The sequence below is a fragment of the Hylobates moloch genome, unplaced genomic scaffold (genome assembly GCF_009828535.3).
Source record: "Hylobates moloch isolate HMO894 unplaced genomic scaffold, HMol_V3 SCAFFOLD_8, whole genome shotgun sequence".
Lineage (NCBI taxonomy): Eukaryota > Metazoa > Chordata > Mammalia > Primates > Hylobatidae > Hylobates > Hylobates moloch.
In genome coordinates, this window is record NW_026652283.1 from 65,812,911 (window position 1) to 65,839,174 (window position 26,264).

General features: G+C 49.1%; 1 protein-coding gene across 1 annotated transcript; it reads left to right on the top strand.

The window, feature by feature from the left end:
• Positions 1-25,111, top strand: GPR161 (G protein-coupled receptor 161). Its single transcript, XM_032161074.2, has 5 exons — positions 1-418; positions 7,470-8,194; positions 13,992-14,096; positions 16,945-17,064; positions 18,877-25,111. The coding sequence occupies exons 1-5, from the start codon at positions 45-47 to the stop codon at positions 19,140-19,142; spliced, it is 1,590 nt and encodes a 529-aa protein (XP_032016965.1). The 5' UTR covers positions 1-44; the 3' UTR covers positions 19,143-25,111.
• Positions 25,112-26,264: the final 1,153 nt, after the last annotated feature.

Genomic DNA, 26,264 nt, shown 5'->3' on the forward strand with positions numbered 1-26,264 from the left:
TCGTCCAGCATGCTCTGCCCACCCCATGCCGAGGTGCACTGACCATGAGCCTCAACTCCTCCCTCGGCTGCAGGAAGGAGCTGAGTAACCTCACTGAGGAGGAGGGCGGCGAAGGGGGCGTCATCATCACTCAGTTCATCGCCATCATTGTCATCACCATTTTTGTCTGCCTGGGAAACCTTGTCATCGTGGTCACCTTGTACAAGAAGTCGTACCTCCTCACCCTCAGCAACAAGTTCGTCTTCAGCCTGACCCTGTCCAACTTCCTGCTGTCCGTGTTGGTGCTGCCTTTTGTGGTGACGAGCTCCATCCGCAGGGAATGGATCTTTGGTGTAGTATGGTGCAACTTCTCTGCCCTCCTCTACCTGCTGATCAGCTCGGCCAGCATGCTAACCCTCGGGGTCATTGCCATCGACCGGTAAGCATGCCTCAGACTTAGAGAATTGAGGGATTACTGATGGGCGCTCATCTGGTACAGTGTCCCTCTGACTGCCTTAGTTCCCTGGAGAGTGTCAGGGGCCCTTGCCGGGGGAGGATGACCAGGTGGAGTTCTGCTTCTGGAGCCATCTCTTCAATCAAAGCACATCTCGTTTTGTCTGTGGATGTTACATACAATTTTATATTTTAAAAAGAGGTTCCATTGCCTAAAATAAAACATTGTAGAAACCTCTGATTCTTGGTTTGTAGATGAAGAAGCCGAAGCCAAGGCAGGTTTCGGTTCCGAGCAGCATTGGGTCCAGGGCCTCTGACTCCGCTTCTCTTTCTCCTAGTGTGACCCCTGCTCTGTCTTGCTTTGGTGTTGACTAGTGCAGCCCAAACAGGGAACACCCTCACTGCCCACAGTCCAGGACTGAAAGGAGAGCAGGGGGAAGGAAGACAGCCAGAGAATACAGGCAGTGACACCAGGGAGAGGCCGTGTGCGCATTTGGAAACTCGGCTGCTCCCGCCCTCAACGTAGCTGATGCACAGGGAGGTCAGGCGCAGCTGATGTTCCTAAGCAGCATCTCGCGGGTTCTTCAGGGTCCCGCATTATGCTGTCAGATTTAGTTGTACAAGTCTCGTGGGCTTTGGCAGCGAGTTTCCCACAAATGAGTGCATTTATTAGAATTTTGCTAATGGCCACTTCGTTCATCACAGGCAGAGGTTGGGCTTCATGAGGACAGGGAGGATAGATTCAAGGTCTGTGTGATTTACCAGGAACTGGGGAGGAGAGTAAGTAGTGGGGTTAGGGAAAACACAGAGTGGGGCTAGCCAGGGATATTGTCACCAGGTGACACAAGTCCCTGGGCTTTTTTGAGACTGTCAGTTTTTCAGTCGATGAGTGGTAGTGGAACTGTTCACTGGGAGCACAGACTGCACCTAGACCTGAGGCTGGAATCTGGCAGCTCTTTGTGGCTGCATTGGGGAGGCAGAACCAGTGAAGCCATTGGTCAAAACAAATCAATTAGCTTCTCTTTTTTTCTTTTTTCTCTGAGTAGTAAAAGTAATCCAGAAAATATAATGAATGAAGTTAGAAACACTCATGATCTAACCAGCAGAAGCAATCACTGTTGATGTTTTTAGTATATTTGCTTCCAGTAATTTTTCGTTGTATACAGCAAATTTTTGAAATAGGTTTCTGGCACCTATGGTTTTCTGACCTCCTTTTTTCATTTAGGTGATGGTGAGCATTTTCTCTTATTTTCAGATATCCTCGAAGAGGGTGATTTTTCATGGTTACAAGGTATTCCATCCTGTGGAGGTATATAAATTATTTTCACAGTCCCCTATTACTGGATTAGGTGACTTCACATAGCTTGCTATTCACTATAGCATTCTGAAGAGCATGTGTGTTTGTGGAATTGCTATATTCTCAGTAACAGTAAACATGCTTTCAAGATTCTTGATATATAAAAGGCAAATGACCCTTCGAAAGTTGTACAAATTTGTACTTCAGCAGCTGTTTGTCAATATCCTATCAGGACTGATTATATAATATTTTTTTTAAAAAAAGTTTGGAAGTTTGTTGGCAGTGGGCAGGAATGGGATCTTGTTGTTCTAACTTTATTTTTTTTGAATTACTAAGTTTTGAACATCCCTTTCTGGGCCCTGGGTCCCGTGGAACATGGAGTGAGGATAAACAGCTTAGTTGCAGAGATGGAGAGCTGGTCTCTAAGTGCCCCTCTCAGAGCTGTCTCTATATGAATGCTCAGTAAACATGCCAGGCATCTGCAGGGATAGCTCCAGGAGACTGTAAGCTGCTTGCTTAAATCTGGGGTCTAGATGAGTGAGAATGAGATTTTCTACCAGCAAGCATGACAAATCCTCAAATCGTGCCAGCAAAGTACTTCATCTGAGAGAGGGTTTACCTCTTTCAGGGCCTATTTCACACTGGAAATATTGGTTGGATGTCTACTCCAGGAAAGGCCTGTGCCCAATCCTTGGAGTGGTGGGCTACAAGCATGAGCAGGACACAGACTCTGCCCACTGGGGGTTTATGGTTGAGTGGCAGAGGCTGACTTCTGGGTGCCAATTTAACACAAAAGTAGAAATAACCACCATCGACAACTCCACCAGCCACTGCTGTAGATGGGCTGGGCAGCGAGTGCTTCAGGGAGAAGGTGGCATTTTAGCTAGGTTCCTAAACAGCGAGTAGGATAGCAGGTACGTAATAGGTGGAGAGGCCCCTTCTGACTGAAGAAGCAGCTTCTGTGTATTCACTTGGTAAGCAATTATTGAGCACCTATTATACGCCCAGCACAGTGGTTGGTGCTGGGAATATATAGCTAAATAAGATGAATAAACATGCTGAGGCCGAGCGTGGTGGCTCACGCCTGTAATCCCAGCACTTTGGGAGGCTGAGATGGGTGGATCACCCAAAGTCAGGAGTTCAAGACCAGCCTGGCCAACATGGTGAAACTCCGTCTCTACTAAAATACAAAAATTAGCCGGACATGGTGGCAGGCGCCTGTAATCCCAGCTACTTGCGAGGCTGAGGCAGGAGAATCACTTGAACCCGGGAGGCAGGGGTTGCAGTGAACTGAGATCATGCCATTGCACTCCAGCCTGGGTGACAAGAGCAAAACTGCATCTGAAAAAAAAAAAGAAAGTAGAAGTGGAGAAGAGCAAGGGCAGTGGGTGTGATTTTAACTATAAAATGTTACACGCTTGTCATATTCCAGGCACTGCACTGTGTACACTGTTTATCCACATTTAGCTCAGCTAACCCTCATGGTAACCTTGTTAGCCCCGATTTTGCAGATGAGCAAAGTGAGGTTTTTGAGGCCTTAAGTAACTTGCTCAAGGTCACGTGGCTGGCAAGTAATTCTCTCAGTTCTGAGATGCCTGAGCCTGGACGCTTTGTCATTATACAAAACCGTCAATTCAGTGCTACCAGTCATTCCAGCAGCCAGCTAGCATAGCGCAGGGTTTCTCCACCTTAGCACTGTTGATATTTCGAGCCAGATAATTCTCTGTGGTGAGGAGCTGTCCTGTGCCTTGTAGGATATACAACAGCATCCTGGCCTCTACCCATCAGATGCTGGAACACCTCCCCAGTCGTGACAGCCCAAAATGTCCATAGACGTTGCCACATATACCCGGGGGTTCCCAGCTGAGAACCTTAGCTAAAGAAACTGGCTGGACAGATGAACCCAAAGAGTCCATCTTGTAGCCCCATGAAAAGAGAGCGAAGACAGATATAAAAAGAATGGCTGCCTGGAGCGAAATTCACAGTTCGTCAATGTCCTAAACCAGCCAGCTGGAAGTAGGGCGTGCTGGGGACACCAACTGACCTGCCAACGGTTCCACTGTGAACGTCTATTACTTAGAAGTCTGTAATGGTGGTCACCTCTATCATCGCTGCCAAGCTGCTGGAGTTCCAGGTCTGTGGAAATAGTTCTCATATTTTCATTCCACACCACAGAGGGTGAAACTCCAGGTCTAAAAATAGAATTTCAGTGCATGAAAGTAGCTAGAACGATGGGATGGGTAGGGCTAGCAAAGATGGCTAGTGCTTTTAGGAGACTGTTCCATGGAAGTGAATGTGTTGCCCCTCCGTTAGGTGAAGTTGGCTTAGATTCTGTTTCTGTTTTCACTGAAGACAACTTATTAAGAGCAGAGCTTGCTGTCAAAGTGGTTGGTCTTGTGGCAGGAGCCTGAAGCATCGGAAGCCCCTTCCCACATTACAACTTTTCAGTTACCTGTGACGTCATGAAAGCCTCTTTGGGGTTCAAGGGTCGTGATTGGGCTCATGTCTAAAAATGAGTTGTTGGAGAAAAGATCCAGAGCCTCAGAAGCCAGTTAAGAGAATAGACAGCAAAAGAAAACCCCTCTCTTTTGGCCTGTATTATTAGCCCTCATAGGAGTGGGGAGTTGCTTTTGTTGTTTTCCCTTGAATCTTCAACTAGGCTTAAATGAGGCTTCTGCTGCAAATAAGGACTTTATAAATCTGTGATTGAGAACACATATACCCATTTTTTTCTGAGGAGATGCAGGACTGTTCTGTATCTTTTTTTTTTGAGACAGGGTCTTGCTCTGTAACCCAGGCTGGAGTGCAGCAGTGGAGTAGTCATGGCTCATTGCAGCCTTGACCTCCTGGGCCCAAGTGATCCTTCTTCCACCTCAGCCTCCCAAGTAGCTGTGTCTGCAGGCACACACCACTATACCTGCCTAATTTTGTTTTGTAGAGATGTGGTCTCCTTATGTTGCCCAATCTGGTCTCAAACTCCTGGCTTCAAGTATTCCTTCTATCTTGTACTCCCAAAGTGCTGAGATTACAGATGTGAGCCATTGCGCCTGGCTGGAATGGTCTTTGTCTTGATAGAGGTGTAGATGCGTGCATTTCAATGTACATACATTTTATCCACACCCCCCCCCCAAAAAAAAAAAAAAAAACTTAAGAACAAAATAACCCTTGGAGGACGTGGCTGTACATGGGCAGGGCTGTGCCTGTGGGGGCTTTTCTGCCTGTAGGAGGCGGACCTTGACTGAGCCAGCACCCAGCTTCACTGCCCCGGCTTCCTGATGGCACTCAGGATGCAGCTGGCAGAAATCAGTGTCATGTCACACTGGAACTGCCTGTGCCTGAACCTCAGTCAGTGAGTGATATGGGTACCATTTGTTACAATAAAGGAGAAGTCTTGCCATAAAGTAGTAACAATAACTGGGTGTTGAGAAGAGCCAGAAGGAAATCTGGCAGAGGACAGCACATTAATTGTAATCATTTTTATGGTCACCAAACAGGGTTGGTGGAAGGAGGCCTACGGTGAACATTCACCAGGCCTGGCTCCCACAACCGGCCGTACACTCCCGAGGTGACTGAGGGTGGAGCGTCTGCATGCTCTTTAAAGGGACAGAGAAAAGTAGAAATCTCTGCATTGTTTCTTTTGAAAAGTGAAGGAAACCTTCCTAGACCCACCGCTCCCCTCCTTGCAGTCCCACCCTAGCAACCCCCTCACATTTCATTTGCCAGAATGACGTCAGACAGGTCCAAGTCTCAGCAGGCCACCCACAAGGGGAGGAGACCACCGTGGGGCTTGTTCACCCCCCAGGGCTCAAAAGGGCCAGTGTCCCCTGGGGGTCATCGCAGGAGCAGGAGCAGTGTAGGGCTTTTGTCCTCAAGGAGGAAGGGGGAAAGGTCGATGGCCAGTGCCCCATTGAAGGGTAGGCACCATCCGGGCCTTTTCCATGCTCTTCCTCATTCGTTCCTAGGAGCAGACGTGCAATGTGCGTGCCAGAATTCCCATTCTCCAGATGAGGGAACTGAAGCTCTGAGAGGTTACATCAATTAGCTGAGGTCACATAGCTAGTAGACATCAGAGCCTCCATCTGAACTTGAATTTCCAGCTCCAAAGGCATGCTTTTTCCCTTGGGCTGCACGGCCTTTGCAAGATGCAAGCCCAGATAGCAGCCAAAGACAGTAATCACCTTACCCAGCCACTGTGCAGTGATTCTGTAATCGACACCCTAATCACTGCGCAATCTTCTCCTCAGGCCGCATAGCCGGAAATGCTCTCTTTCCAGGATAGATCCTGGCCTGGGCTCAAGGCTCAGCTCAGAGCAGCCCCAGGCTCACCCCTGCTTAGGAAGACCAAGGAGGCAGCACCTCCAGTTAGCACGTGGCAGTTCAGCTGCTGGGGCCCAAGGGTGACTCAGGGCGGTCCCTGTGGAGGAGCCACCTTCTCAGGCGATGTGTGAGGCACGTAGCCACAGTCATTTCCCAACGTCCTGCTGGGCAGCATCAGTGTGGCCACCCATCCCTTCCACACGTTGCCCTCATGGGAACATCCTCTTTCCCTTGGATAAAATGTCTGGATTGGGAGGGTGGTGGTTGACTTTCAGCCCTGTGGTCTAAGTCCTCCCACCCTTTCCAGTTAAAGGGCCAGTCCTTAGCTGGGCCTGCAAGGCTCTGCATGCCCCGGCCCCACCCACCCGGCCTGCTTCTCTCCTCCTCTCTCCATCCTGCACTCTCTCTCCTGCCAGGTGGAGCTCCATGCAGCCTCCCTGCTGAGATGGTGCTCACTCACAACTCCATACCTCGCCAGACTAGCTTTCTGCCTGGGGTGGTCCTGGGCCAGTGCCTCCAACGCTGTGAGACCTGGGTCTGGAGCATCACCTCCATCAGGAGCCCGCTGTGACCCTCCGTGCTGTACCATAAGCCTGCCAGTTTGAATGGATAGCACTCCTGGCCCACCTCCTTCCTAGCAGCACTGAGTGATTTGGACCTGTCCCCTTGGCTGTGGAACAAGAAGGCTTACACAGAATTGCTGGGCGTGTGCACTGGGGATTGTAGAGTCAGATCGCCTGGGTTTTTGTCTTTCTCCCATGGGTCTGGGTGCGTTATTTAGCCTTTCCTTGCTTTAATTTCCTCATCTGTAAAATGAAGATAATGACATATCCACTGCTCACAGTTGCTGTGAGGGCTCAATGTCGCCCTTACCACTCCAGGCCCTGATACTTGGCTCAGGTGTCTGCCTCCCTCACATCTTCTCAACTGCATTTCCAGGATGTAGCACAGTGCTCGGCACATCGCAAGCCTTTGGTAAATGCCCATTGATTGAATGAAGCCCATAGTCCTTCAACATCATTCTGGTTCTTAATGATCCCTCTGAAAGTTGATCTAAATGGATTAATGTCAGCAGCAGCAGAATTGATCTGGCCCAATGCATAATCCCTCAGGACCCCTGTAGGTATCTTAAGACTGGCCACACCCCCAAATATGAGTGGGCTGTGGTGTGGTGACTTGGAAACAGGACTGTTCGAGCTCTGTGTCTTGCCAGTGTTGAGCTCGTCTCTGTTAAAGAGCTCTGCAGAGCTGTGGAACATGATTGCAGTCTATAAACTTGTCTGGGGAGACTTGGGAGAAGGTGCTGCTTTTAGAAACATCCACCCCAGTCATGGGAGCCCCTGACGCAAGAAAGCAGCAGTTTTCTCTCAGTTTTCCCTCTCTGCTGACTTCTCTCTCTTGCCTCCCTCCATGCCTTTTCTAGCTACTATGCTGTCCTGTACCCCATGGTGTACCCCATGAAGATCACAGGGAACCGGGCTGTGATGGCACTTGTCTACATCTGGCTTCACTCGCTCATTGGCTGCCTGCCACCCCTGTTTGGTTGGTCATCAGTGGAGTTTGACGAGTTCAAATGGATGTGTGTGGCTGCTTGGCACCGGGAGCCTGGCTACACGGCCTTCTGGCAGATCTGGTGTGCCCTCTTCCCCTTTCTGGTCATGCTGGTGTGCTATGGCTTCATCTTCCGTGTGGCCAGGGTCAAGGCACGCAAGGTGCACTGTGGCACAGTCGTCATCGTGGAGGAGGATGCTCAGAGGACCGGCAGGAAGAACTCCAGCACCTCCACCTCCTCTTCAGGCAGCAGAAGGAATGCCTTTCAGGGTGTGGTCTACTCGGCCAACCAGTGCAAAGCCCTCATCACCATCCTGGTGGTCCTTGGTGCCTTCATGGTCACCTGGGGCCCCTACATGGTTGTCATCGCCTCTGAGGCCCTCTGGGGGAAGAGCTCCGTCTCCCCGAGCCTGGAGACTTGGGCCACATGGCTGTCCTTTGCCAGTGCTGTCTGCCACCCCCTGATCTATGGACTCTGGAACAAGACAGTTCGCAAAGAACTACTGGGCATGTGCTTTGGGGACCGGTATTATCGGGAACCATTTGTGCAACGGCAGAGGACTTCCAGGCTCTTCAGCATTTCCAACAGGATCACAGGTAACTTGGGCATTGTTAGAATAGCCCCTCCGAGGCAGATGAAATCTGTGGTCCTCTCAGCCACTCTGGCCTGTTTGTGGGTGAGTTCTCAGGCTGACCGGCAGTGAGGCTCAAAGCACAGATTTCCTTTGGGAAGAAACATTCCAGGGGCTCTGCTGTGATTCCCAGGGAGCTTCCTGTCACTCAGCAGCTCACGGCCATGCTGACGAGGCCAGCAGAGCTCCCTGGTGCCCTGGTATGTATCCCAAAAGAATCGGACAGGGGACACCATGGTCCAGAAATCTGCTTTCTGAAACCCCAGCCATGGCCCTCTGGCCTCAGAATATGTATAGTTCTCTTTTTTTTTTTTTTTTTTGAGACAGGGTCTTGCTCTGTTTCACAGGTTGGAGTGCAGTGGCACAATCTCCATTCACTGCAACCTCTGCCTCCCTGATTCAAGTGATCCTTGTGCCTCAGCCTCCCAAGTAGCTGGGATTATAGGCACGCACCACCACACCCAACTACTTTTTATATTTTTAGTAGAGACGGGTTTCACCATATTGGCTAGGCTGGTCTCAAACTCCTGACCTCAAGTGATCCGCCCACCTCAGCCACCCAAAGTGCTGGGATTAAAAGCGTGAGCCACCGTGCCAGGCCTGGAGTATATTCTTTACTAGAAAAAGAATCCAAGCATTGGACCAGGCTACCTTCTCTTGGCACATCCACATCCACATCCTTTCCTTCAGTGTTTCCTCTTGTCAGCGCCCCCTCCCCACCTCAGCTGCTGCCTTCCTCCTCAATCCTCCTCCTCCTCCTCACAGATCAGTGATCTCCTCAGATGGTCCCAGACAATCCAGGGCGTGTCCATGCCAAACTTCAGGCCCCCATTGAAACATCATGGCCTTGTACATGCGAGGCTGCTCCTTCCTCTGATGACTGATCTGGTGTGCACAGGTTTCCGGACACAATCCCACCACCTTTGATGGGACCCGGAGGAATTACTCCAGTTAGGGGTTAGATTTTTTTGTTAAAACTTTTTATTTTGAAATAATTTTAGATTTACAGAAGACTTGGAAAAACAATACAGAGAATTCCCACACACCCAGCTTCCTCTAGTGTTACTGTCTTGAAAAACCATAGCTCTAAAACGTTAACATCGGGGCAGTGCCATTACCTACAACTTGATTCTGATTTCACCTATTTTTCATTAATGTCCTTTGTTTGTCCAAAGATCCAGCTCAGGATCCCATATTGTTTTAGTCGATCTTTGACAATCCTTTATTCTTCCCTTGTCTTTTATGACATTGACAGCTTTGTAGAGTACTTACCAGGTATTTTGTAGAGTGCCCCTAATTTGTGTTCATCTGATGCTTTCTCAAGATTAGAATGAGGTTATCCATTTTTGGCAAGAATGCCACAGGGGTGATGTGCCCTTCCTGTACATCATTGCAGGGGGCACATATGCCAATATGTCTTATTGCTAGTTGTGTTGCCCTTGATCTCTCGGTTAAGGTGGTGCCTGTCAGGTTTCTCCACAGTAAAGCTGCTGATTTTCCCATTGTAATTAGTACATACAACTGAGGAAATACTTTGAGATGATGCAAATACCCTGTTTCCTCTTTGGCCCTTTCCCACTGACTCAGGACACATTTGTGGATCTTGCCTCTAGCATTTTTACTGTGTAGTTTTGAGGTCAAGTATCTGGATTTTTAGGGCCAAGGTGAAGGGAGACCATCATCTGGCCAAGCCACTGGGAGAGAGATTTGGAGAACATTCACCTCGGACCACAGTCCTCATCTCTTGCCAGATGACTTTGGGCAACTCTTCAAACCACTCTAGTTAATTTCTCCTCTTCATGAAATAGGTCTTTCTTCCACTTTTCTTCTCATGAGGGTGAAAGAAATAATGACTGTAATTATGCACACCCAGTGGCAATGATGACAGGAGATCCTTTCCATGTGGCGATGAGACACACTGGCATCACTGATTTATTTCATGGGCTGATGGAGTTTTATTTCCAAGAGAGAAAGGAAGTCTGGGACTTTTAACCATTGGAAAAAAAATTTCTCTATATCTCAGTATTTTAACCACTGAAATGCCCACCCCTGCCAGTGGCATTTTCATTTTCACATATGACCTGTGATCCAGGAGTCCATTCAATGTTGGGCTTCATTTCACTGATTAATGTATTAGTCCAGATTTTGTAAAGTCATTTGTCTTCTAGGCAAAAAATAATAGATGTTTTCTATATCAATGAAGTTAAAATGAAGAGGGAAAAAAAGAGGACAGAAAATGGAGCAGGAAAGGGTTCGTAGAACAAAAAGAAACATCTGCTTTTGGGGCCAAGATTTTCCATGCAAGTCACTTGCAGGTGTCCTAGAAGAGCTGGTGAAGCTGTGAGCACAGGCGGAAAACACCAGCTGTGGTTGGTTTGGCACATCCCAGGCAGCTGGTGGTCTCATCTTCATTTAGGGAAAGCAGGCTTGTGGGATGCTTTTGGGCTGAAGAGCTTATGGGATGGGTTCCAAGTTGGCCTTTCCGAAGAATGGGAGCTGGGGCGGGGGTAGGGGATGGTTCCTCCTGTTCTTCCTCGAAGGTCTCGATCCCGGAAGGAGGCAGCAGCATCAGTAAGAGTCTGGGAACCAAAGCAGAATGTGGTGCCCCAGCCCAGCCACTCACCCTCCGCTGTCCATGGCTTTCTGACTGCAGGAGAGAGCCCTGGCCTCTGCCTTGTGTCCCTGGTCCCTCTGTCTGAGCCAGGGCTGACCAGACCCTCTGTGGGCAATGCCTTGATCTGCAGCAGATTCTGAAACCCTAATCACTTCCCCTGCCACTGGCTCACCTTAATGTTAACTAGAGGTAAGAAGGATGATCTGATCTGTCTCAGAGCCAGCAAGAAGCAACTTGGAGGCTCTTTCTTGGTTCTGTTCCTCTCAATTTGTATGGGCACTTGGAAAGTTTTAACCAAAGTAAGTGGAATAAGCTTTCCTAAAAGCAGTGCATATCAGCAAAGGCAGAAGCAGCATCCCACACATTTCTGGAGCTTCCCAGCTGACTTGGATGTCAGGAGTCTCCTGGGCACTTGACAATGTGTCCTTTATATCTAGCAGATTTCAGCCATAATCAGTGGTTCTCTCATTCTGTTTGTACCAAAGTGAGGAAGTACAAAATCTTAGGCTTTCCATGGGTGCCAAATGTCTCTGGGCCACCAAATACCTTCTGCTTGTAAGGTCTCCTTAGCCAATTCCCACGGGGAAGGTCACTTAGGCATTTAGATCTCTGGACTTCCTGGAGGTTGCCACGCAGCGCCACCATGTGGCGGATAGGTCAGCCCTGCATGGACATTGCTAAATGCTAAATGCCACCAGGTGGTCTTAGGGTGTTAAAGCACCAGTACAAAGCTGACAGGTGGCTACTGGCAATAGGAGCCAGGAAGAGGCTTCAGGAGAAAGTGCAGGCAGCCCCTCCACCCGCCCTTCCGCTGGCCCACCCAGAACCTTCACTCCAGCCAGGGCTGGAGAGCCCGAGCACGGAGGGTGGCCCAGGCAGTGTCAGGGGGCACCCCCTCCAAACGCCACCCTTACGAGACCCTTGAAGCTCCTGGGCATAGAGCCTTTCCCGTTATCTCCTGCGAAGGACACTGACTCACGTTTGTCCAGGGGAAAACACCTCGCTCCAGGTTCTTCCTTGAGAAGGCCTAGCTTGAGGGCGGGGAGGGTGACTCTTTGGATTTACTCCCTTGCCTTCCTAAGTTCCTTTGCTGGTGGTATCTAGAGGTCTTCTAGCTACCTCAAAGTACTACAAATTTATCTCAGAATCATGCCCCTGTTCTTTCAGCTTCTCAGAGCACTGTGACTTTTGCCCGCCACATGCCTCTGTAGAGCCACAAACCTGATTCCCCGAGCCTGTGCCTTTGTGCTTTTTTCTTGAGGGATTGGATTCTGCTCAGCCCAGTAAATACATTGTTTCATGTGAACAATCTCAGGGTAATTGTCTCCACCCTCCACTGGTAAATGCTGCATAAACAGAGAGGAGAGGGTGCCACCTGGCTGCCCCCTTTCCAGACCTCTTAGCTGAGCCACATTGGCCTGGCTCAGACCATTCCTCCCACTGGTGCAGACCAAGACATGTTCCTGGCTTTCACCGCAGCCTCAGAGATGGTGTCCAAAACCCACTGCGGCTTCAGCCATCCCAGCTGGCAGGAGATGCCCCCACAGGCTCTGCTCCCTAAGCCAGGCCTCCTGCTGAACACAGTCATGTTCCCAGGCCGAGACCTTGGGGGGATGGACATGTGCAGGGGAGAGGATTGGGGCCTTTCTGGTCCCAGCTCCCTACAGTAACCCCCAGTCAAGGGGAAGGCCCCTTGCAAAAGCAGACTTCCCAAAAGCAGCGAGAGGGAAGTTCTGAGAAAAGCCTGCTGTGACCGCCCCGCCTTCCCACCATCTCCTCCTTGGCTCCAGGGAAGAAAGGAGAAAGTGCATTCTATTGCCTTGTAACCTCTGAAGAATTAGGGTAGAATGAAGGAATAGGGTCTCCTCCTATCTGTGAGTGTATCATAAAATACAAGAGTGTCCTTTATGGCAGATGGCAAAATCTGCCAGGCAGTGGATCTTCTTCATGAGCTCTGAGGAGTTTGACTTCTTGTGCATTGTTTTTAATTTCTAAGAGTGTTTTGTTATCTCCATGTTCCTTTTTTTATAGCCTGCAGCTCTTTTTTTATTTTCCTAACATTCTGAGGATGACCCATTGTAATATTTTTTGCTCTCTTAAGCTCCCTGCATTGAATCCTCTGAGGTCCATTTTTCTTTTCTTTTTTCCCATCTCTGTCTTTCATGCTAGTACCTTCCTTTAAATGTCTAGTGATCCTTGGGCACCCCTTCACCTCCAATAACGAGGGCCTAGAAAACCACAGGGAAGCCCTGGGTGGTGGGATGCAGGCAGGCTTCCTGACTGTGGGTTGGTCTGGCAGGGCCATTTCATAGGCACCTGACTCTCCGTGCCTGTGAATCTTTCCTCTAGGCTTGGTGGATTTTCCCAGGGAAGAGTTCTACAGTCTCCAGCCCAGGTTAAGTGGGACAAGGGGCCAGGGTCCCACTATTTAATATGTAAATTTCCACGATACCCTCAGTTTTTACTGTGTCGCTTCTGCTACGGCTGTGTCCGGGGCTCACTCTCTCTTCTCTCCTACCAACACTGGGGTCTGGCACCCGAGGCCTAGCCTGGAGAAGAGCAGTGGCTCCTGGCCCCCTACCCCCCAACCCCGTTCCTGAGTTTTCAGAGCCTGGTGAAGCCTGCCTCTCCCAAACCTCCCCGTTGCCAACCTCAGTTCTCTATTCCAGGTCAGCTTATCACGCTCACCCATCTGCTTTCCAGCTTACAAAAATTCTCTCCTTCCTTTGGGGTGTAAGCCTCTTAAAAATCCCTCTTTGATAGTTCAAGTAGGATTTCAGGAGGTGAATGTGGGGTTGAACCCTCCATCTTTAACAGGAAGATCTCACCTCACATTTTCCCTCCTGCCTGCCTTGGTGTTCTGTTTTTTGATTGTGCTCCCTGGCCCTCTGTCATCACCTTGGTGGTGGTTGACATTGTCAGGAAGGTTTCCCCTTTGGGGGAACCCAGTGAGTGCTGCTGACACAGTGGGACAGAAAAGAGGGGCGAGCCGGGAGGGAGCAGCTAAGCTCTCCTGTCTTTCAGGGAGTTGAGAGTGAGTTTTGCAAGGGTGAACAGGAGGGCAGGAGATGGGTCTGTGGGGAAACGGAGGCTGGGGTCCCTCCTTGCAGAGTGTGATCGTGTCGTCAATGCCAATTTTGTCTTTCAGACCTGGGCCTGTCCCCACACCTTACGGTGCTCATGGCAGGCGGACAACCCCTGGGGCACAGCAGCAGCACGGGGGACACTGGCTTCAGCTGCTCCCAGGACTCAGGTACCCTGCGTGCTTTATAAGCCTCTCGCCTGTCGCGTTTTCCGTGTCGCGTTTCCCCGGTGCAGGCTCAAGAGCTAGTGGAGGGGCATTTCCCACAGTGGGTGGGGGGTGAGAATCATAAGTCTGGGTTTCCAGTCGTGGCTTTGACTTTTCAGCTTTCCTGTATCTCAGTTTCTTCCTCTACAAAATGGGGCTCTCAGTTCCTGTTCTCTCTGCTGCACGGTTATTGGGGAGTTGAAAGTGAGTGAAAGCCTTTGCAAAGTTAAAATGAGAAATGATTGTGATGATAATAACCACTGACCCAGAGGGGCCTTGAAGTCAGCCTGCCTGGCCTTCAGTCTCCAGTTGGCTTTTTAAGAGCTGTGTTATCTCAAGCAAGTTGCATGATCTCCTCCTAAAGCCTCAACTTTCCCCATCTGTGAAATGGGGGTATTAATCCCCATTACAGGGCAGCTATGAGAATTGAGAGACTTAATGAATGTGAAGCACTCATCTTGTTCTTGGCACAGAAGGAGCCCTCCAGCAAGGTCAGCTGGCCTTGTCACCTCACTCCGTGTCCTTTGATATGAAACTCAGTCTCCCTGTAGAAACGCATCTCCACCACAAATCCTGCGGCACCCTCCCTTTAGCCTCTGCCTAAGGGATCTTGCAAGCCCAGGGCTGCTCCTTGTCTGAGCAGTCGGCTTCCTGGCATCAGAGTCATGGCACCGGGGAGGTGGGGAGCTGCAGATGCTGTATCCTGTGCTGGAAGCACGCTATTAGAGCCGCAGGAGGCCCTGGGCAGAGGCGCGTGGGCAGAGGCAGGGAGTGCCTCTGTCAGTCACACCCATGGCTCCACATTGCTGAGGAAGAGCCAGGGTGTCTGGCCACACCTGCTGCCCATCCCCAGGCTGGCTGTTGGTGCACTGGCGCCTGGAGGGAGTGCTGCTGAAGCTGCACAAAGCCGCACGCCTGGCAGTGGGTCTGCCGCTCGCAGCTCCTCCATCTCTCTGCCCTTGGGAGCCTTTGAAAAATCACCTCTGACTTGACCTGGGTTTCCTGTTCCCCATGAGTGCTCCAGGGCTGTGCCTGAGCCTGTGTCATGGAACTCAGGGGTGAGCCTTGGGGTTGGCACCGGGACCAGGCCATGACCTCTCTTAGTCATGGAGAATTTTCCTTGGAAAATTTCTTACCTGGCAACCCAGAGGGCCCCACACCACACAGAGTCATATATGAAGCACTGATCACACGGTGCCCTCTAGGCCTGAGTCCCTCGTGTGACTTAAGGAAAGTCTCTGTTACTCCCCAGTCTGCTTCCCTGTTCTCAGACAACGAAAGGGATCCAGAGGCACTGCAACATTCATTCATGCATTCATTCATTCATTCAGCAGTTATTTGCTACGTTCCTGCCTTGGCTGGACCCTGTGCCAAGTGCTGGGGGCACAGTGGTGAACTGCCATTGTTGTGGAGGCTTCAGTTCTTAAAAGATTGAACTGTAAAGTATATAAAGATTGTAAAGTATACAATTCTCATTGAATTGTGTACTTTAAATGAGTCAGTTACATGGCATGTGAATTACATCTCTATAAAACTGGTTTTGAAAGATGATGAATGTGTCGAGAGCTGTGAAAGGGGAAGTCCTAGTGGAGTAGGAGCCTGTGGGCTGCTATGGATAGGGGAGTTAGAGAGGCTGCTCTGAGCATGCGATGTCGAAAGCTGAAGCATACGTGGAAGGTGCCCCGGCGCAAGGAGTGAGGGGACAGCATTGTAGGCAGAAGAAAGAGCATGGGCTTCGGGGCACACAGATCTGGTGTGAGTCTCAGCGCTGCCCTTTGTTCGCTGTGTCCTTATCAGGAATGATGGCCCTCAATTTAGCCCCTGCTGTGTGCAAGCACGGTGCTAGATGTTTACATGTCTCAACTCAAAATCCCTACAACTCCGTGAGGTAGACTGAATGTTGACCCCAGGTTTACAGATGTGGAAAGATACCGAGACATTAAATAACCTGCCAGTGATCCTAGGTCTGTCCGACCCGAGCCTGTGTGTTTAACCACCGTATTCTACCTCCCAAGGGACTGTTTCTTCTGTATGTCAGGTAATCACACCTCTGCGAGATGCTCTGAAACAGCATCTAAAGAGCTCCAGGTTTCTCTTCCTTCCTTATTTTCTGAGCTTCAAGGCCTTGATGGATTGAAAGCTGGAAGCTAAGAACGGGGCTGGATCTGACACTGTTCCTGGTGTTGGGGCAGGGCACTGTTGAGTGATGAGTCCCATCTCAGCTCTTCCTTGCCTCCCTTCCCTCTGCCCCATTCCCTCTGCCTGCTCTGCCCACCTATCTCTAGTAGGACTTTCCTGACCTCCCTTTATTTCCCTGCTTTTTAGGGGTATATTTGTCAATTATTTTTTGATCCCCAAAGAACTCTACATTTTGGAGCTTTAAATGTTTATTTAGTACAACATATTTTAACTGTGGTGATAGAAATTCAGACTGTAAGAAGAATCATCAGAATATAAAGTTCCTTTAAGTAGGACCCTCTCCTCTACTCGGCCCTTCTCCCCACTTCCCTTCCATGCTGAGCTGGCAGATGTCATGTTTCTGGGGTCTGGTCATCGAGGCACATAACCCCCTACTTCAGATAACTTGGCTGCATTTTTTGTGTGGCTGACGCAGCCCCACCGGCTGTCTGCAAACTCCCTGAAACAGGATGACAGGCAGGTGTTTCTTGGGCACATACTACGGCGCAGTCAGCTGCACTTGATGATGGGTTTGGATGAACGGGAGAGGAGTGGAAGGGGTGTTGAGAGGGGATAAGAGGCCAGGAGGACTTTCGATTGTAGTTATATATGCGCAATCTGCCCGTTGTTTTAGGGACAGATATGATGCTGCTTGAGGACTACACGTCTGATGACAACCCTCCCTCTCACTGCACTTGCCCACCCAAGAGAAGGAGCTCGGTGACATTTGAGGATGAAGTGGAACAAATCAAAGGTTGGTTTCTGTGACTGATTGCTTCAAGAAAACATAGAGAAATGGAAAGGATCTTAGGACAATTCCTTGGCTCAGGCTGGCTCCCGTCCCGGAATATACCAGGGCTCTATCCCTTTGCCCACTCGCTGGTTACTCCCAGCCCTGTTGGTCTCACCTGAGTCCTTAGGCACCCAGCCAGCTCTCAGAGCAAGCAGCAGCGAAGGCTGGGCAAACAATGGCTGTCAAACTCCACACACACACACACACACACACACACACACACACACCACACGTGTTCACACAGACAGCCCAGATCCTGGGTGAGGTATGGCTATAACTGAACCTGCTCTCCCTGAGCCTCAGTTTCCTCCTGTGGAAAATGAGATAATGGCCCAATGAGTGTATCTCCTTTGCGGGAGGCCGAAGCTGCCATCTTGCTTGTCCATCGCTCCTACAACGGTGATGGCCCTTGGGTCCTATGAGGAGAATGAGTTCTGCCGCAGCCCGATCCCTACATTTTTCTACTCCATCTCTTCCCCGCTCACCCCAGCCAGCACTGTTGTTTACTCTGGAACTTGGAATTCGTTTCCCATCCAGACATGCTGAGAGTGACAAGATCCATCCAGATACCAACATGACTGGGCTGTGGATTTGGTGGAGTCCAGGGGCTGTATGATGTAAGGAGGCTCTTAAGAAATGTTGAATATGGAAATAAATATGGCCTCTGTCAGAGTTTTAGGTTCATAATTAATCACATCTCCTCTCCACACCCCTCCCTGAGTTCAGAATGAATGGAAAGGTTGTCACAGAGGTCAGAGGTGGAAAACAGTTCATTTGCTTCACTGGCAAAGCAGATTATAGAACAGAGCTTGGGCCAGCAGCCTCATGGGCTTTATAATATATTGCCTTTCTATAGGAAAAATGAACTAAATGCTCCCCAATCCCCCAGCCCACGTAGGGCCACACTTGCCCCATCACTCCTGCTTTGTGCGTGTGGCAGCTCCAAAGGCACCCTCCAGGTGGTGCAAGAGCAAGGCACTGCCAGGGGGTCATCCCCTCCATGAGTGAGTGGCAGGGCAGAGAGTGGCCAGAGGTCCCTCCAGTCTTCCCTTCTTGGAGAGTGGGGTACAGGTTGCCTACTCTCCAGAAAATGTAAGGAGGAGAGGGTAAATTGTTCCCCTGAAATGTCCAGAGAAAATAAGCAATGAGTTAATAATAACAGGGCACAGGGTGTGAAATTGAAGGGCTCCCCCCCTCTCACTTCTGTTCATTTTAGTTTAGGGCTCCTAATCCTGGGAGGGGGCTTGAACCTGTAACGTCACGTCCAACCTTGAGGTTCTGCATGGGGAATCTCTAAGCAAATATGGAGAGGAGAGAGATGACATTAGGGTTTGTGGAAGTGTATGGACATAGATATTACACTGCTTCAGGGAGCTCAGAGACCAGAATCCTCTTTCAAAGATGTAAAAATGTTGATTAGCATTAGTAGAAAGTATTTATCAAGTCTTTTCTATGGGCCAGACATAGGCCAAACATCTTAGAAAGAATTATCTCCTTTAGTTATCACAGTAACTTTTTGGAGTAAGAGGTGTCTTAATGTCTTCTCTTTACAGATGAGGAAACTGAGGCTAGATTAGATACTTTTTCCAAGATTTCCCAGGTAGGAAGTCAGGGAGTGAAAAGCTTTTGGTCTAGGAATCGAACTTTGAAACCCACGCCCTTAACTGTGGTTTGTCTCCCTCCCTGGGGTGGTGGAGCAGCAGCAGGCTTGTCCCCAAGGTAGTCCCCAGGTCTGGCTCCTCAGCTGACTTTTTTTTCTGCCTTCTCGCTCAGAAGCTGCCAAGAACTCGATTCTTCATGTGAAAGCTGAAGTACACAAGTCCTTGGACAGTTATGCAGCAAGCTTGGCCAAAGCCATTGAGGCCGAAGCCAAAATCAACTTATTTGGGGAGGAGGCTTTGCCAGGGGTCTTGCTCACAGCACGGACTGCCCCGGGGGCCAGCTTTGGGGGCCGCCGAGGCAGCAGAACTCTTGTGAGCCAGAGGCTGCAGTTGCAGAGCATCGAAGAAGGAGATGTTTTAGCTGCGGAGCAGAGATGAGGGCCTCAGGGTGCCCTGGGGCTGCAGCCCGAGAAGCCGGCCCGGGGAAGAGTTCCCATCACCGCCTGTGCGGCCTTGGGAGCATGTCACTGTGTACAGCTGGCCACGCACAGGGAAGGAGCACCATCTGGTATGCAGCCACCAGGACAAGGACTGAAAATAATGTCTACAGTCCACGGCTTCAGCACTTCCAGAAACCACATGTGAGCTTCTTTTAGGTCCCAGTGATGGGACCAGAAGCATCTAAAGCAAAAAAAAAAAAAAAAAAAAAAAGGCCTCTAGAGATGCGGCTATGTGGCTTTTTGGGAGATGGGGCATGGGAGGACCAGAGATGAAGGGCTTGGAAGGAGACCCCCGCATGCATCATTTCCTCTTCTTCGCACTGTGTGCTGGGAGTCCAGCCGTGCACTGTGCCAGACGCCTCAGGAGGAGAACCCTCCCCAGTGTACTGTGGAGGATGACACAGCACTTCTTCTTAATGACACACGACCGTCCTGGTGCCTCTACATGGTTGATGCGGGCAGTGTGGGACCCTCAGTTCTAGGACTGGTCCGCAGAGAGAGCACCCAGGAGCAGAGCGCTTCGGAGCAGTCCTCAGTGGCGCCACCTGCTGGTGCTAATAGGGACAGCCACAGGCCTCTTGAAGACTGGCCCGCCCTGCCCACTTGCCTACTGACAAGTTCTTTGGTATTTCGAAAGGGAGAAACCACTATAAAAGACAAGAGGAAGGGCAGGTACTAGGCGTTTCATTTCCAGAATTAAAAAAAAAAATTTAAGACGTACCACTGTTTTACCGGACTGAATGGGACTGTAGTGCCAAGCACAGCCAGGAAATAGAGAAATTGTCATTATGGAAGGGAATTTGTTCACATGGGAAAGCCTCATTAAATAGATTCTGTGTGTGATGTTTGACCAATGAAAATAGCTGGCCTTGGTTCTGCATGGCACACTCCCAAGAGCAACAGTTACTATTATCACAAGCCTGGCATAAAATAAGATAGAAGCAGCCCTGGACCCAGAGCCAGCAACCTGGGTTATTGGCCCAGCTCTGTCTTTGTGTGCTCATGTCATTTGGGACATCTTGTCACCTTTCTAGGTCCTCCGTAAAGTGGGAAAACGGAGTGGAGTTGGATTGAATGGTCTCCAAGATCATTTCCAGCTCTGATCTTTGGTGTGCTCAGGATTTGTAAAGCAGAGGTAGGTAAAACACAAAAGCAGATCCATGGACCGACCTTTGTATAACTTTGGAGTGTGGTTGCTCATGCACATGTGAAGTGCAGCCAGATCAAGGTTCTGTGGCCCTGTCTGCCCTGTCCGTTAGAGCACAATCTGGATAGAATGCCAGCCACCAAGATGCGTGAGGGGCAGGGTCACCATCTCAGAAGGGGAAGTACAGGAATGTGACTGGGATGGTTAAACGTCTCTTCTCCTCCCTTTGTGTTGGAACAGCAGTTGAAGTTTGGTCCTGGAGTAATTGCTGTGATGACTTGGGAAGCCATTGATCTCCTCTTGCGTCTGCCCTTGACCTGCATCATGACTAAATAAGTTCAGGACTTCTCTGCTTTGGTTGGCGGAAGGTAGATTCCAAGGAGATCTTGCTGGTTGCTAAGAGGCAGCTATTCTAGAAAGTGAATTGCCCTTGTGGTGTTTTCTTTGGGGCCCAGCTAGCTCCTGGTGAGGTTGTATTTTTGTGTTGTGTGGCAGAAACCAATGGTTAGCTGGTTCCCTGGTCTGCAGTTTGTAAAAGACCTTTCATGAGGCCTGGCGTCTTGCTACCTGTGGTGATTGAACTCAACTATTCTGGGTCACCTGGATGCCAGGCACTGGCCTAGCTTCTGGATGGCAGTGGGAAGGAGCAGAGGGCAGGTTCACCTGTGCAGGTCAGACACTCCACTTCCATCACTGGATGGCATTCCTACATCTACGTGTGGTTCACGTTTTCTATGTATATTCCCTGTATATATTTTTTCTAGCACTTGTCTACTTTCTGAAGGGACCATATTCCTGATCAACTAGTGTGCACAGAGGTGGAACAGGGCAGAGAGACTTTTATCTCTAGGATGGGTTGCTGGTTAGCTGTAGGCGTTCTTGAGTGCAGCAGCTTGGCTTTGAAACCTGAGGGTTGGAGAATGCTCCCCTGACTGTACTAGACTGGGCTCTAGGGAAAGAATCCTGAGACAGCCCCCCACTCCCCCACTGACCCCACACTAGCTGGGATATTATAGAATTTAAATAAATCTAGAAATACTGCATTTCACAAAATGATTCACCATGTTTCCCTTTTTTTACTGAGGCCCAATTCATTTAGTCGTCTGCCAGACGCTGCACATCCACTGTATGCGAAGCACCAGGCTAGGCTCTGTAGGCAATACCACTAAAGTGTGCACCCTGATTTAGGGAGCAGGACCTGGGGATACTGATTCTAATAACTAGCAAAGTCAAGTCGTGGTTATAGAAAGAAGTGTGGCTTCAGAGGGAGGTGGGTATTTCCAACTACGGAGTTAGGGATGGCTCCATGAGGTAGGTGACAGTTTGAGCTAAGTCTTGAAGGATGTTTGGCAGCTAGAACCATATTTTTCATATTCAGGAATTCAAATTTGCCTTTATTCAGCTAGAGAGAAAGAGCAAGAGAAGGGGCGGGTGGGGGACAGGGAAAAGAGAATTTTCACATATTCTGGAAGTTCCCGAGAGGCATTTTTGGGGATATCTGCCATTAGTGCAGAAGGTCGAAACCCCAAGTGCCCCCACTAAGCCCAGGCTCATTAGCTGTAAACTGCCATGCAGTGGCAGGCCTGCAGCCTTCCTGATGGAACCACATGGACAGTGGCACATGGGACATTTGGCTACTTGTTAGTTTAAACAACTCAGTCCTGTGTCTTCTGGTTTTGACAAGACCACATTTAGGACTGCTGCCCATCTCTGCCTCTTTCATTGAGATTTCTGCCTTAGCCTTACTGGATCCCTATGCTATGCCACAGATACAAGGTTTGGGGTTGTTTTGACCCAGAAGGCATTGGGAGTCCTACATTACAGAGCACACGCACAGCTCAACACAGCCATTTCCCCGGCCAGAGGCACCAAGACTGAAGTTCAGGCCCTTAGACACTAGGTGGCAGCAGTGTGGCTGTGCAGAGCTAAGGATGAACCTGAGAGCTGCTTTGCCTCTGGCTGAGAGCTCTTGTTTTGAATTCCGTGTAGTCCACGGCCTTGGTGACCAAGGACCACCTGGCTAGCCTGCTTACATGCATGACCCCATCCAGGTTCACAGGTATTGCCACTGAGTGATCTTAGGTAGATCACTGCTCCTGGAGAAGCAGAGTTGAGGAGTGTAAGACAAGGGCTATCTAGTGCCAGTGTTCCTTGATTCTTATTTGTGGTCTTTCTGTAAACAAGTGAACAACCAATGAGACTAAATATTTGCAATAGATAGGCTAAGGAATTTGGGTTGAGACAGGAGAGGGAGGAAAAGTGCTTTGATACAATGACAGGCTATCTGTTCAGATTTACCTGTATGAGTATTTTCCATCCCAACAACATGCCTCTTAGATTACTTGCAGATTAGACATGTCTCTGGATGGACCACAACATACATTCACAATATGTGTTCAGCCTTGAGTCCTGGCTGTGTCCTGTCTGGAAGGAACTGTGAGGATGATGTGGCTATAAAGAGGAGGCAGTGAGCTGGCATGTGAATGCCTTCTGTGGGCCTGACCTGTTTAACATTTGAGGGCCTATGATATGCTAGGTGCTGTGTTAGGTACTTCCAAATGCTTTATCTTATTTCACTCCAGTGCAAATGAGATATAGTGAGGATGGTGAAGACGTGGGTATGGTTAAGTCATGAGTTCAGATCCCGTACTTCCACTTACTATATGGGTGTTTTCAAACAAGTCACTACATAGGAGTTTCCTCATCTGTGAAGGGAAGTTTAGTCATCTGTTTCTAGTGGAGACACACAGAATTGAGGGAGTCCTCCATCGCAGGGTGATTGTCTGGATTCTATGAGGAAATACTTGGAAAGCATGCAGCACAATGCCTGGGGTGCAGCTGAAGCTGAGCCACTGGTGTTTCTTCACAGTATCTCTGTGGGGAGGGTGTATTATTCTTGTTTTATAGGAATCTCTATAATGAAGTGAGAATCTTGAAAATATAACTGTTATCCAAGATGGGAGGTGTTAAAGGTTGTTGCCTTGGGAATTGTCATATTTGCTGCACAGCAAGGAAGGACTTTCGTGAAAGCAGGGACGTGGTGAGGAAGAGAAGGCAATGGAGAGCAGGGAGGAAAGGCTAAGTAGCATCTGGAACTTGAGAGGTCTAAGGGAGCAAAAATGAGATTTTCTATTAAAAATGTCTATCCTTGGCTGGGCGCGGTGGCTCACGCCTGTAATCCCAGCACTTTGGGGGGCCAAGATGGGCAGATCACCTGAGGTCAGGAGTTCGAGACCAGCCTGACCAATATGGAGACACCCCATCTCTACTAAAAATACAAAATTAGCTGAGCGTGGTGGTGGGTGCCTGTAATCCCACCTACTCGGGAGCCTGAGGCAGGAGAATCACTTGAACCCAGGAGGCGGAGGTTGTAGTGAGCCGAGATCGCGCCATTGCACTCCAGCCTGGGCAACAAGAGCGAAACTCTGCCTAAAAAAAAAGGAAAGAAAAAGACTATCTTTTATGCTACTGGCCTGTTTGTACAAAGATAAAAGCATTCTAATTTGTCCTGAATGACTATCAAAGATGATCAAACCCCCAGGGCCTGGTGTAAAGTTCCCAGTCATAGCACAAATACAGCTTGACCTTCTTACAGTCCAGAAAGGACTTTCTTCTTGAGAAATGCCCTTGGTTGCTGAGGACAGCTCTGTCCTGTAGTGACAGAGTGACTGCCTGGCTGTGGCTCTTGGGTTCACAGAATCCCTAATCCTACAAGCCCCTAAGAGGCAGGGCAGGGATGCTACTCACAATATATGCAGAACCCCAGATGGAGCCTGTGGGAGAGAGAGGAGATTACCGTCTTCGCTGTAGGCAAAGGAGAGTGACTGTGATCAGCCATATATGCCTACAAGAAGGGGCAAAGCCATACTGTCCTTGTGGGTTGGGAGAGGGGACACAGAATCCAGGGCAATTGTCTGAGGTCTCAAAGTAAGTTAAGCCAGAGTCAGAGCCAAACTCCAAGTCTTGGCCAAGGGGCTGAGAAAAGCAAGGAGCCAGTCTTACAGGTCAAGGAAGATGAGGGATAGTTAAGAGTCATCAATATCATAGAACAGGCCAGCATGGCTTTATTAGGTAGGTAGAACTATTATAAACCGAGGATCTTGGGAGATATTAATATCTGCTAGCCAGACCTAAAAAATACTGAAGGCCCAAGGAAAGTGACTGGACTCACTGGAAAGTATCTAACAAATACTTTAGATCCCAAAGTATTTCCAATACCTTGAAGATTCCTTTGCAAATATCAAAGCACAAACTCAAATCTGCACAAGATGGCCAAAGCACAATTTTGGTCAGTGTTATTTTTAGAATGCAATACACAAAGCTGTGTTCATTTCTCTCAGCAAGCATTTTCCTGGGTAGTATTAATAGCTTAAGAATCAAATGCCACTTTTGTTTTTCCTTTTTTCACTAGTTTGAAATACCACAAATCACAGGTGAGTCAGTCCTCCCAGAGGAAAAGACAGTCCTAGGGAGAATCACAGGCCTGGCAGACAAGACCACACCGAGAGCAGTAGAAGGAACCTGCATGCTTAAGGGATAGAGGACTGTGTTGTGTTCCCATAATAGACCCCTGGATGAAGAAGTGGTTAAAAGCCAACCCTCGAAAAACAAAAATCCCTGGCTAATCCTGAAACATATTTAACTTGAAGTCTTTGGATGATTTTTTTAAGGTTAAAAAATGTTTAGGATTATTATAAATCAGTATTTATAGTGTATCTGGAATTTTTGTTTACCTGCTTAAATATGTTTTGGTATGTGTATAGCTGTGGAAATGGTGAATTTGTACTTGGACTTGTGGTCTGTGGACTTTGTTGGGTGCCTCTGCCTTTCTCCCATTTTCTGCAGCCATATCTCTATTGCCAACCTCCCTTCCCATGGGCTAAAGCGAGGGAGACTGAGCAGAAAGGGGTGGATTGCTGCAGAATTGGTGGGAGAGTGCCCATACCAGAGTCACCTGCAAATACTCCTCCATGCATTTTTCATAAATTCCTCCAAGGCAATTAAATTCAGATAACTGTTTAAATGACCTACTTCTCACCATGCCCAAGAAACACTCTTAACCCAAAGTTTTTATGGGAGCTATGCCCTGTCTATCCATCCACAGATGTATTTTCTATCCCATAAAGTCAAAGAGGGCAAGAGGCAGATTATCGTTACCATTGAGACTCAGAACCACCTCAGGGCACGAAACCCACCTTTTCCTGACCCCCTTACCTGCTACCACTGAAATCATCTTCCAAGTGGATGGTGGCTCTAGGGTCCAGTTTGCTGAGCTTTCTGGGGTCCTCTGACACACACCCAATCTTGGAAGCAGCCGGGACTTGCGAATTCTGCCACTGTAGAATGTTTTCTCTCTTTGCTGCCTCCTGACGGCTTGTCTGGCTTGCCCTGCTTCTGAGCAATATACACCATCAAAACTGCAAAATCACTGTGGGTGGGGGAGCCAGTTCATTTAACAAATACTTTTATTATTATTTTTTGTTTTTTTGAGATGGAGTCTCGCTCTGTTGCCCAGGCTGGAGTGCAATGGCGTGATCTCAGCTCACTGCAATCTCTGCCTCCCGGTTCAAGCTATTCTCCTGCCTCAGTCTCCTGAGTAGCTGGGATTACAGGCACATGCCACCATGCCCGGCTAATTTTTGTATTTTTAGTAGAGGCAGGGTTTCACCATGTTGGTCAGCTGCTCTCGAACCCCTGACCTCGTGATCTGCCCACCTCGGCCTCCCAAAGTGCTGGGATTACAGGTGTGAGCCACCGTGCCTGGCCAACAAATACTTTAAAAAAAATTTTTTTTGGAGCAGTTTTAGATTCACAGCAAAACTGAGCAGAAAGTAGAGTTCCCATAGCCCCCCCTCCCCCATCAACATCCTGCACTAGAGCAGATGAATACCATTTTGACTTTCTTCTATTGTT